Below are 13,504 nucleotides of genomic sequence, written 5' to 3'. Positions count from 1 at the left end.
GATGCTAACTTGCCTGTGGTCACACATTTAGTAGTGCTAATCAAGAATGTAATCTGTATAGTTTCTGGAGTTATAACCATTCAACGTGCTACCTCCTCTTAAGTTTACTGTTCAAAAAATACTAGCTTCTAGTGTTCTGGAGACTATAATAAAACATTTACTTATCAAAGAGTTAAATGTAGATTTGGAAGCAGTAGGCATGGCTGAAAGTCTGTTATGGCAAATATCTGCTCTTAAAGCATCAGGTATAAAATCTTACTCCATACCAATGTTCAGATTGCATTGGTGTTCATTCCGTGTTTATAGTATACCAGTTTTTGTTCACTCGCATTTTTAAAAAAGGAATGTTTTTTTCATAGGGAATGTTCACAGATCTATTACAATTTAGTCTTATTTCTGCTTCCAGCTCCCTTGGGGCAGACCCAGACCTGTTAGTCAAGGCATACTGGGAGTTGTTGTGTCCCTGAAGCCAATCCTAGGTTGGCTTTTACCAGACTTCCTGCTCAGAGCAACTAAATCATTAAAAATAACTAAATGGCATCCTTTTTATTTTTAATATTTGGATTCAGCTGTTCAGCCTTGGGACATGTAGCTAGTTTGCTGGAAACATCACTTCTGCTACTCATAGGTAGTTGCAGCAGCTTCTGCTATAACATTTGAGCATGCTTCTTTGGTGAAAGTATCTTGTTGGTTCTCTGAGAAATAGAGAAGGTGGTTGGACAGGTTGAGAAAAATGTCCTTAACAAGAATCTTATCAAGTCATGGTTGGTCAGTGCCACACCTGTAGAACTAAATTGGACCCAATTCATACCATAGCTTGGTCATATCGTACCACTTTTTTTTCCCTTTCTTGTAAATACCAAAGTACAGATGAATGCAAGGGAGGGCAGCCCAGATACGGAGTAACAGCTCTTAGTTTGCTTTTGGTGTCAGTTTTCCTTCCTTCCTTTCACAAGGTGTAGTCTGTCATGGCCCTGCTTACTGTGGTAGTAGGAGGTAAAATGTCTGCTCAGTCTGAAGACTTCTTGTGGGTGTGTATAAAAGTGACTTCAGCAACATCTATAAACCCGATGGGGCCCACTTCTTAAGTACACCTCTTGTTTCAAGCAGGCACGGTTCTCCCTTCACTGATATCCTGTTATTTCAAGCCATTCTTTCCTCTGTTCTATAAAGAAATAGGGGAAACGTATAAAATCAGGATGCATTCAATAACCGGTTTCCCGAAGATTAGTTTAGTTTTTCTTTGCCCTATGAATCTGAAAAACTGGGAAAGGTAAGGACATCAGAAGGTCCTGAAAGATTCTGACCATAGGGCTGATGAGATGTCCATAGAGAAAATTTCTAAGGTTCTCTTTTCCCTGTAGCTAACACTGTGGAATGCTGAGATGAAAACATCATTTTGCATGCACATCATCTTGTAAATACACGTTACAATATAGTTTCTGAATACATTTGATGCATATTTTTTCTGATCCCTGTGATTTAGTGCACAATATAACTCTGTTTTTGATCTGAATTGTTGTTGTGTAGTAGAGCAGATATTTTCTATAGGATGCCTGCCTCATTTGTTGAAGAAGTTGGAAGCTGTGAGTGAGAGGGGATTGTAGGAAGAGAGAAAATAGCATCATAGTTAAGAAAATTGAAGGATAATCTAGAGCAGTTTTTCTTGACCTTTATAGACTTGAGGTACCCGTTGAAAAATACAACTTATTTTTTGACTACAGAAAAACAATAGAGCAATTCTTCTGTTGCACCTAACAGTGCTAACATTGCAGGGCACTCCACTGTACCGTGGAAAGGATATTAAGGCACCCCAGAGTGCTGCAGCACCCTGATTTGAGAATCACTGCTCTAGAGATTGGATTCTATATCTTCCACTGCCACAGAGACACCAGGCACATTGCTTGCAATAGACTGCAGGGTGGATACTACTTGTCCTTATGTTTTGACTGTCTAGGGTTTGATTTGTAGAAGGGCTAACCATTTGCAGTTGTAACTGAAATGAATGAGAAACAATTCATTCAAAACAATTAATTGGAGGGTGGGGCAAAATAATGTGCTTCAAGCAGTCATCTGTCAAATTCCACTCTCTTGGGCTGAATCTAGCCCATGAATGAGCGATTAGAAGCATTTGAGCAGCGATATTCATGGGGCTGCCCTTGCACCCTATTCTGTACCTGACTCTGAGGACAGCTCCAGCCATTCCTTCCTCCTCATCTGTGAGAGGGAACCTGTGCTATGTGTGACTCTTTCAAGCTAGTTTTGTTAGTGTTGGAGTAATTTAGGAGTCTCAACTGGAGGAAACTTTGGGATAGAACATTTTCCTGATGTCAGTGACTAACAGGTCTGGTTTTGCCTTGAAGCTGCAAACAGCCCAAGTGCTTATTGTAAAAGATATGTGGACTTTTAGGTCTTAAATAAATTTACATTTTTTTAGGTTAGTATAGACACATTGTCTTAGTTTTGTTGATGGAGTCCTTGCTTCCCCCTATGTATATGGAATTAGTTTGTAGAAGTACTCTTACTGAACTAAACAAAACCAAATTTATTTAATCATAAAAGTACCTAACAGTGTGGCGTATCTTAGAATTAAAAGAGTCTAGAGAGACTGTAAAAAAACAAACAAACCTACAAGTAATCATTTAATTCATGGTTTCCAACAGTTACCTTCCTGTATAGACAGTTGACTTCCAGGTTGAAGGATATCCGGTGTAACTTTGTATAAAGTTATGCTGTGGTGGTGGTAATTTTCAAAAAATGACTTTGTATAGAAAAAAAATCACAAGAAATTACATGCCTCTTATTTGCATGTTACCTCTTTGCTGTGTGGCTCCTGCAGCCACTCTAATTGCTGTGAGGGGAAATTTGTGTAAGTTTTATAGAAGACCCTCTAGAGCCACATCATCGTCAGCTGCTTTCAGGAGGATGAATCCAGCATCTCAAGTTGCCTTTAGGGCTGCAGCCACAGGACAGTCTGACTTCCTTTAAGAAAGCACAGACGGATTGGAGTGCTTGTGGGGTCCTTGAGCTGTTTCAAGTGCAATTTTTTGTCAGGTCTTGGCACATGCTGTCTTAATGCAAAAAGTGATGTTGGGTGCACCTAATGCAACAGGAGGCACTTCCTATTGCTCTTGAGGGGTGAAAACAGCTAAATGTTTGGTTGAAGATACTGAAAAGTCACTCATTAGACTTGGTGGGATCCTGGTAACTTCTGAGAGATGGTACTTTAGCAAGCTGAAATTGTAAAACATTTTGTTTTACTTTGCTGTACTTTTTCCCCTTAACTATCCTTCCAGGGCTTGAGATGGTTTTGGCAGGGGCCTCTGAATTTGACCCACAATATAATAAAGATGCTACAAGCAGACCAACAGATAACATTCAGATACCACAGGTTAGTTCATTTCTAAAGACGTTTCATTTGTTTATGAGAAGCAGATGTATTAGGAGATGTATTTTTGGGTTGGCCAGCTAGACTTCTCACAGGTCCTTTAAGGTTATGTTCAATAGTCTGTTGTAAGAAATATATCTCTTTTTGAGGGGAAAAATATTGTTGAAATAATATTAACAAAAATCAAAACAAGAAAATGAGCTGAAGCTATTACTGATAAACTGTCAAAGTAAATAAACTGAAAATTAAGAATGATCAAAACTATCAAACAAGTCAGTGTTTTAAGCAGTGTGCTTTAACACTAATAATTAATCAATCCTGTATATAGCTTAATAGTACAGGGAGATCTTGGTTAAAGACTGGTTTAGCTTGTCTGCCTTGTGCCAGGACTATTAAGAGTGACCATTTCAGAGAAAAGAAAAAGAGTTTGGAAATTGGTCTTCCTCAGGTGATCTCTTCACCCAAAGGGTGAGGCTTCTCAGTCTTACCTCTTGAGTCTTAAAAAATATGATCTTTGGCTACTCAGTTTTGTACCATTCCTTCCAGGGAATTTGGACAAATCTGGTACAGGATCTAGTTTGGACTAAGCTTAGGTCAATAGGATTCATATGTGTTCATTCTTAATGAGCATCAGTTTAGAGAAGTGCTGAGTGAAGCGGGATTGTTTAAAATAACTTTGTTTTGCATATTGCATTAGGCTACAGGTCTGCAATGCTCTTCCTTCCCTTAGCATTGTTTTTTTTCTGGATGAAAGGTCACAAGATGAAATTCTGTCAGCAGTTTATGGAAACTTGACTTAACCCCTCCCCCGCCCCCTGTCCCCAGTGATAAAAGCAAGTGCTTTTGAATAAAGAAAAAACAGACATCCCAATATGTGTTCATCAACAGAAGTAAAAATCCAAGTTTATGGTTAGAGTAATCTCAGTTTCTTTAATAGTCTAAAAACAAATACTACTTTTGGAAACAAAACATGTACAGTAACCAGTGTTGGAACTGGACTAACCAAACATCTGATATTCTGGAATCTTCATTTTGATTTGCAGGATATTACTTAACTGCTTATGAAAATGAAATCCACTTAATCCATTTTTTGTGTGTATGGGTTTTTTTTATTTGTTTGTATATCCCTGCAAGTCATTCCACTCATGCTATAAGTTTATCTTCTGATACTAAAATAGCTATTTGGCTCTAATAATTCTATGTACTTCAGCTAATCAGAGAAATTGGTGGCATTAACTTAAAGAAGAATGAACCTCCACTTACCTGTCCATACAGCTTGAAGGCAAGAGTTCTCTTACTTGCTCATCTTGCCAGAATGAAAATTCCCGAGACCCTTGAAGAAGGTAATTATGATTCAGTCCTTATTGGGACTCAGGTTATCAAATGTATGTTCATATATTTACTTATTTTGGTCCAATAAAAGTATTATTTGAGGCCTTTTCGGACATTAATCCATGCACTATGCTATAACACTTTCAGAATGAGGCACCTTAAACTTGCGGCTATGATATAAGATTCCAATTGTTTTAATTTTCTCCATCTGAGCATTGGATGCTTTTAACTTCTATTTAAAGCTCTTATCACTGCAAGTGTTTGGGCTTTTTTTTTTCGATTGACATGAACATACCTTTTTGGGGGTTTTTTGGGGTTTTTTTTAAATCCTCAAAAGTAGCTCTATGCATTTGCTGCTGCGATGGAATACATTCAAGATAGTGGTGAAATGGCTCCCTCAGTATAGTAACTTTCCTTAATTTTATTTTTACTGGGACAGAGGAGAAAAGATCAGAATTCTGATTTGCTTGTTTGTTTGCTAGATTTATATTATACGTGACCTTCAAATATTAAAAAAAAAAAAGTTCTTTGCTATTTCGTGTTGTTTTTATGGATAGTGGAAACCTGAAATGTTTGTACTGCTTTGTTATTTTGCTATTTAGAAACATCAGAAAAGTTAAGCGTGGAGTTCCCTAGGATCAACTGAGGGCTTTTGGGGTCTCAGCTGCCTGTGGAAATGTCATACTTTTATATGTGAAGCATCGGGGAATGTGTTAGATTTGAACAGAAAGCATCTTTTTGAACAAGTGTGATAAGCTTTGGAATTAGGTTTGTTAATGGAAAATGAATTGTTTTTAAAATATTCAGAAAGGGATTTTGAGTCCCTCTGTCACTCAGTTTTCAGTGTGTTGATCTCTATATGCAAGTAGAAGGATTTTTTATAAACCTTTCAGGCTTTCATATTAAGAATCAAATAAGCGTAAACGCTACATTTTCCTTTAGGTGTAAGTCACCTCCTAAAAGAGATTATTTTAGAATAGTCTTTTGAGAATCAATTTGTTAAAATCTGATACTGTAAGGTATAGACATAAAATAATTGTAGTGGTATCAAAGGATACACATACAGGCCATTATGATGCAGCTGTTATGTCTGCATGAGTCTATACCAATACAAGTATAGCAAAACCACTGTAACTTCACTGAGGGGCAAAAATGGGTGACTTATATTGCTACAGGATTATACAGGTAAAACAGACCATAACAGCTGCTTTATGCTCCTATGCTGCAACTCCCCCATCCCTTTTAAAGTAGCAGAAAGGTTTGTTTGCTGTACATAGGGAGTTGTGTTTTGAAGTCTACCAAAAGTTATCCATAACTACTTCTGATCTTTGGGAAGGCAGCAGGTGTTGAGAATCTTCAGTTTCTGGAAGAATCAGAATATATGCATCAGAAGTTTAAGTAGGGGAAGAGGGAGCGGGAGGGGAGGAGTCTTACTTGCCTGGGCTCTCTATACTTGAGTGGCTGTAGGAACTGAGGAATAGGCAGCAGCATGGGTTCCCCAGGGTCTGTTCCTGGTGCCCTATTCACCTCCATCCGCAACACATAGTGGCAGGACTGTGCCCCCAGTGGCAAAGCCTGCTGGTGGAGGGAGGTGACATTCCCCTCCCCCCAAGGTACACTGCTGAGCATGGGTGCTGTGCCTGTGTGGTTTCTGTGGCCAGCAGTAGCACAGGGATACCCATGCCATGAGAGATGCTCTTGGAGGATGGGGGAGCCTTACTGGTGTCCTCTAAGTTAGTTCCCTGGCCTGGTGCCCTGCCTGCCTACCCCTTAGTTACATTACTGATATATATGCTAAAGAATAATATGAAGAAAAGAAAAAGAATGTGTATGTGTATGTTGTGTGTGGAGGGTATTATTGAGCATAGGTTAGACATTACTTAAAATATAACAAGGGTCAGAAATATTTCAGAAAATTAATTAAGCAGGGCATCTAATAGAAAGCAGTATAATTGCATCAAATCACTTCTTTTTCAGATCAGCAGTTTATCCTGAAAAAATGTCCTGCTTTACTTCAAGAAATGATTAATGTTATCTGTCAATTGATAATAATGGCTCGCAGCCGTGAAGGTAAGGCAGAAACTTTATATTTAAACTAATAAAATTTCACTCTTCATTGGATCACTGTTCCAAAAAAACTGTTGCCTGGAGAAAACCTTGAGCTGTGGTACTTAAAGAAATGTATATAAAATGTTTCTTGCACATTATAGTCTTATCACTATCATGAAAAAGTTCTCAGTTTCTTAAGAGTTAAACTGTTCCTGCAAGTAATTCCCAACCTGAGGTTATTGTTTCTTGCAATCAATTGTGATCTTGAAAGAGGGTCACTTGTAAGATGGTTGTCCCTGATGGGCCTTTGCAGATCCCTCCTAGTAATCTAGCACCCTGTTTTGGTGACCACCTTCTTCACCGAGCACTGGTGTTACTAGGTTTGGTTGTATACCTGCTTTGCCAACCCCGCTTCTCGCCTGCCACGACTTTGCTGTTATCCCAGTGGGGCGGGGCTAGTTCAGAGGTCCCTCGGTGTCCTGGGTTAGCCTCGTTGGTTACATACGGGGCTCCTGCCACCCGTACACCCCGGCCTCACGCCACCTGTGGTCTCCCCCTGCTCCGTGATGGTACGTCAGACTCCTTCCCCGCCGGTACAGATGTCCCAGCCCTATAACACTGTATAATTCCCACCACTGATCCGTCACCCTACACCATCAGCAGTGTACTTCTTCAAAGTGATCCTTCTATAAGGCCTACCTCCCTGACCTACCACCAGCACCCTATGGTCTGGCCCCGGGAGTAAACATCTCCTGGATGAATATATATATATAGCGCTGTCCCCGTATCCTTCGATCGCTGCCTTCTATTCTAGGCGGTGATCCCACCCCGATCTTTCTCTCCTGCCGGGTGAGCCGTCAGCCTCAGGCCCCTCTTTGGTGCTTCCCGCACCCACCGCCATGGCACTTACTTCCTGCGGCTTGGGATCTTCCCGGGGGGTCTTGATCCTCCGCTGCTCACCCGATCGGGCGCTGCAGGCTTTCTCTGCTGGTGATTCCGCCATTCCGCCTCTTCTCCCGGCTACCAGACTCTCCAGCACTTCAGCTCAGCAGCTGTTGTCCCTCTGGGCTGTCGTCAGGGACGGCTTTGCCAGCCATTTTTTCCCCTCTCCATTTGCCCCCGCCGGAGCGGCAGCTGCCATTTTTAAATCTCCCGGCCAGCAGCTGACATCACCGTCAGCTGCTGGTCGCAGCTGTACATAGACACGGCTAACGAGCCGCGCGGGCTCTCCCTCCACCGTGGCGTCCTGCTCTCCCGGTAAGTCTTCCCGCCCCCTTCGGGTCCCGGGACAATGGTAATAAAGGCAAGCACATTTTTAAAGGTCAGAAGTTTAAAAAAATATCGTGCTGGAGTAGTGCCTTTGTGCTCCCTGTTATCACTTATGTGGTATATGATGTTTCCATTGTCATCCTCTCCCTCCACATTCTTCCTTCATTGCTTTTTATATCTTTCATCTTTTTTCTTCTCACTCATCTTATTTGTTCCCAGTTTCTTCCTCCCCACCATAGTTTACAGTCTGTTCAATCTTTTTTCATTCTGAGCCTTTCGGGGGAGCCATCTTAATCTATATGTAATACTTTAACAGATCCCCTCTTAATACTCTTTAAAATCCTCTCCTCTTTTTTGCTCTAAACACTATTAGAACAAAGAGAATCCATGGCTTCTCTGCATCGCAGGCACTATTCTTTCATGCCTGCAGATAATGACAAAACACTTAAGCTTCTGATGCTGTCTTCAAGAACTTAATGCATTTGGCTACTAGAGAATCCTCAGCTGTATGTCTTCTTTCATCAGAATCGTATTCAAAATCCTTTTTAGAGGTTTTTTAGCTTCCTAAAGATTTCTTGCTGTCTATTTTTAGGGAACAGCTTACCATGCAATATTATGCATGGCTGTGACTCAATAAGCCATGTCATGGGAATGACAAGGAATGCTGAAATGGGCAAGGTCAGCAGGAACACTTAAATACGTTATGTCAGTACCACTGAATTGTTATTGTAGATTAGTGGGACATGATTTGTAAAGAGCTAGCACAGAATATGTTGACCAAAACCCTGCCCCTTTTAATAAGGGTAATTATTGTGGGGTTACTAGAGGATGTTACAGTTATTCTGAGAGGCCTCTCTTTCCCCAAGAGTATTTCTTTGATTTTGGAGACATTTGCTAAATGATGATGGCTTACATGGTTTATTTGGTGCCTGAAATTTGGTTATGAATGTATTCATCCTTCTGTTTTAGCTGTCATTATGGTGAAGCTTCTTTCTCCATTCACTATTAATATATAATGCCCCTGGCCTGTGACATATAGAGAGAGTTCAATATTGTGGTGAAGGCATCACACTTTTCCTATTAAGACAGAACAAGGCAGGGGTTGTTTCCACCTACAACATTGTTTTCCTATCTTCAAGATAACTTTAAAATAATTTTTAAAGGTTTTTTTAAAATGATCTTTGTATAAGAAATTTGCTTCAGCTTTACTGAGGAACTGTAGAAGTTCAATATTAATTCTTCCCAAATGTGTAAAATGAAAGTTAGTGTTTGACTGTGTTTTATTAAAAATTGGCGTTTTCTGGTTATTCTGTTCCATCTACTGTGTCATGATTTTCTTCAATCACAGCTGAAGAAGAAATGTACAAAACATGCTGCATATAGTGAAAATTTATTTTAATATCTTTGAACAAATAGCAAAATATAGATACCTTACTGATTTATGTGAGTGACATTGAACTTTTGGCCCCTTGTGTGCCAGAGGACTGGCACACATCCAGTCCAGCCCACAGGACTACTTATCGGTCTGGAAATGGGAGAGCAGGAGAGCAGCAGTTAATGCTGCTGCTGTTCCCACAGAATTCCAGACCACTGGGGAGCCCTGCAGACAATATGATACGGCTGTGTGGGTTGCATCTAGTGTACAAGCTAAAGGTTGAGGACCCCTGGCTTATACTGTTGAGACTTGGGCTGTACGCAGACGTTCAGTTTCTGTTGGGAAAATTGCTATTCTCCTTGTAGAAAACAGAGATGTGCAGATATTCGTGCTTTTTCTCCGAGAACAAAAATGGCCACTCTAGGAGAAAAATAAGCTGGGAACCACCAGGATTAAATCACACATACGAGAGTTTCTCCTGGGAGGGAAAAGGTTCCTGTGCCTTCCAGAGATCAGGGTTACCAGTCTGGGGAAGGTGTCAGAGGCAGCTGTTCTTATCCTCTCATAACCCAGGAGATGAAGCGTCTACTTTGAGTCCAGTCTGCTCCCTTCCTGCTTCTCAAACCTAAGTTCCCTGTGTCAGAAGCGGGCAGGAGCTTTGACTGGCCAGTTCCTTTGCGCTGCCCCTCTCTACATGCTTCCCGTTGCTGCACAGCTGCAAAGCCAGCATGGCTGGGAGTTGGGTGTACAAGCCCAGCTCTGGTCTGTGCCTCCTTCCCCTTTCCTTCCTCGTTCCAGTCAACTGAGCAGTGGGGGGTGGTGATTTTTGAAAGCCTGTGTACCCGGAAATCAGGCTTGGGGAAAGCCTCCCAGTCCCCCTCTTGCCCTTCTGCTGCTCTCATTGGGTGGTAATTTAAAAGCCTCTCTGCAAGGAGGTAGGCACTATAATACATTTGTATATTAATTTTTTTAATTGGGTGCCAAAAAATTCACTAAAGTTGTAGAGGACTACCTTGAGTCCAGTGAGGGGTGCTCAAGTCCAAAAAGGTTGAGAACCACTGGGCAAGAGGAACGTCTGTACAGGTTGGCTCCTAGGCTGTTTTTCTACTAAAAGAAATTTCTTCTGATAGAGAGAAACTTGTATGCAGCCTTGGAAAAAACTTAAAGAAACATGCCCAACACAGTTACATTTTCGATTAGTGAAAGAAGCTAAACCATGAAATATTTAACATGCGTCACCTACTGAGGTAAATGTCTTTCTGCTGAAGATGAAGGCAGTGCTGTAATATGGGTCTCTAATAATCATGTCTTATTATGCCAATTTAAATAAATTGTAGTGCTGCAGGTGAGTGATTCCAGAATACTGTCTGCTGCTGAAGTTTTGTATTGTAATAGGGAAATTTGCAGTCTGCAGCAGGGAGCTGGGTCACAAGCTTTGGCCCGTGGTAGCCAAAGCCTCGCAACGCTTGGTTTTTAATCTGTGTCTTTGCCTACTCGGTTGCACGTGTGTCTGTTTCTTTTGATTACTCTATGAAGAGAATTTTATTGCACTTTACACTATTTGAAAATACAGGCAATACTTATATCCCTAAACTGCCCATTTTCCTATTCTCTACATCTTGTAAGTGTCTGCACACCCCAATTTTGCTCATGGGGTTGAATATTCTATGTGTTGCTAATATATTGGAGCTATAATATGATTCACCTTTCACTTCTATTTTAGCTACTTATTTTAAAGCACAGGCCTCTCTCTTTCACTGGGTGGCAATTTTGTCTTTGGATTAAGCTCTGTTCTCTTCATCTCATGATAGGTCAGTGCTGCTACTTCACATTTGGCCTTTCCATTATAGATTCACTGGAAATATTAAAATAATTGTTAATCTTATTTATAGGTACACATTTACCACAAACTGAGTTTAAAAATGTTGTTCTTTCTTTGGGCCGGGTACATTACTATTTACCCCATCTGTCCCATGGGCAGTCTATGGGGTTAGGAGGGAAGCAGTCATTCAGCCCTAACAACTATGAACCTGTATAGCACAATGTGAAAAAAAATTAGCAGGCTATAAATTGTCTGGGCTATAAAGCCCAGGAATTCTTTACTTATTAAACAGACAAATAATTTATAACTTTTAAAGCAAAATTGACACTACTATGCAGAGGGTAATTAGTAGCTTAATTAAAATAGTAAATTAAATTAACAAATATATTAAATTAAAATATATTTGAATTTAAAATTATAAATACAAATTATCTTGCTGCTATATATAATTTTAATTGTTTTATATATAATATATATATATTATCTTGCTAGCATGCAAGCAAGATAATCTCCCCTTCATGGTCATTAGACTGGTCATTATTGTCTTCCTTAAGAACGCAATATATCACAAAATTCTAAAGGTACAGGAAAAAATATAAAAAAGTGATGTTGTATATTTCATTCTCTCCAAGAAAGGGAGTTCCGTGCTCCATCGTTGGGATCTTTGGAAAACTGCATGAAGCTTTCCCAAATGACTGTCCAAGGTCTTCAGCAGTTCAAATCTCCACTTCTGCAGCTACCTCACATTGAAGAGGACAATCATAGGAGAGTTTCCAATAATAAAAAGGTATGAAGCTCTTGATAATGGAAAGATGAGCATGACTAAGTATTATTTCCTTTACCGTGACACTGTTTATGAGTTGGCAAACTTACTGATTCATAGCTTGAATGCCTGAATTGCGTGGTTCCTTAAAATGCATCTCTGATTGTCTTATAAATGAATTGTGGAATGACTGTGATACATGTTCTGAGAGTTAGAATCCATAGTATAATTAATTTTGGGGTAGGTATGCTGGACAAAAACAATATCTTGCTTCTTCAATAGGGTTAGACTGTTAGATGATCTTTTCTAACCTTATGTATGGCTTGGACAATCAAATTTCCTCCAATTAAACCCGTATTATACCCAACAGCTTGTGTCTGAAAATAAAGTACATCTTCCAGAAAGGCTTGACTTGAAGCCATCAATCAACACTGAAATTAGCAGCAATTGGCTTTCCTTGGTAGCGTGTTTCAGTGATTAATTACCATCACACTAATAAATTTGCCTTATTGCTAATGTAATTTTTCTGATTTTCAAATCTTGTCATTGGTTCTTGTTATGCATCTCTGCATGGGTCAGAGAACTTCTTAGTACCTGGTATTTTTCTCCCTGTTAAAGTGTTCAAACACTGTATTCCACTCATCTGTGTCTTCCTTTTAGTAAACTACATGGATTGAGATTCTTAACTTGCTGCAGAGTATTTTCTCCAGCATTTAAATTCATTTTAGTATGTATCTTTCTGTATTCCCCCCCCCAATTTTTTAACATTGCTTTTGCAATATGGACATTAGAATTACACCATTTTCCAATGCCAGTCAAAACAGTATTATATAGAGGAAAAACAGAGTTCTTCCCTTCTCTTAATTTTGACCTGTTTAGACATGCAGTGAACATATTGGCTGTTTTTGCCAAAGCTTCTCACTTGTCCACTGTGTTGAGGAACTAGTCCACTGTGACCACTGAATCCTTTTTCTGAGACACTATTCCAGGATGCAGCTCCCCATTTTATAGGTATGACCTACGCTTCCTTTTTAAGTGAGTGGTTCTCAGCCTTTTTAGATCCAAGGGTTACTGTTCATTAGACTCAGGGCTCACTCAAAAATGCCAGCTCTTAGCTTTCACTCATATCTGGACTGCAGAAGAATAATAGACCTATTCTTCAGTTGCAAAAACTCAAAGACCATGGCCGGTCATAAGTTTTTGACATAGTAGATTCCTGTTTCATAGCTCTGGTTAATCTTGTGAATCATATATAGGCACTGAACACCTAATATTACTAACCCTTTAAAGGTTCTTATGGCACTCTGGTTGGGTATAACTGCCTTAGATGTATGACCTGTACATTTGGCTATATTAAAACACATTCTGTTTGAATGGACCTATATTATCATGTGATACAGAATGCTCTGAATTATGGCCAACCCGTTACTGTCATTTATCACCAGGGATGCTGGCTTTCCCTGATAAAAAAAAAAAAAAAAAAAAAAAATTGCAAAATCTCTGATA

General features: G+C 39.8%; 1 protein-coding gene across 1 annotated transcript in view; it reads left to right on the top strand.

Annotated features, from left to right (window-relative positions):
- The window catches only part of SEC63 (SEC63 protein translocation regulator), a 99,386-nt gene that overhangs the window by 61,582 nt on the left and 24,300 nt on the right, over positions 1-13,504 (top strand). The window contains exons 9-12 of the mRNA XM_090037634.1: positions 3,297-3,391; positions 4,599-4,731; positions 6,698-6,790; positions 11,868-12,022. Coding sequence (XP_089893760.1) covers positions 3,297-3,391; positions 4,599-4,731; positions 6,698-6,790; positions 11,868-12,022 — 476 coding nt within the window. The remainder of the gene's footprint in view (positions 1-3,296; positions 3,392-4,598; positions 4,732-6,697; positions 6,791-11,867; positions 12,023-13,504) is intronic.

Source organism: Crocodylus siamensis, chromosome 1 (genome assembly GCF_052110815.1).
Source record: "Crocodylus siamensis isolate JL-2025a chromosome 1, ASM5211081v1, whole genome shotgun sequence".
In the NCBI taxonomy this organism is placed as follows: Eukaryota; Metazoa; Chordata; order Crocodylia; family Crocodylidae; genus Crocodylus; species Crocodylus siamensis.
Note: the sequence above shows the minus strand (reverse complement) of the source record. Positions and strands in the feature narration are given on the sequence as shown.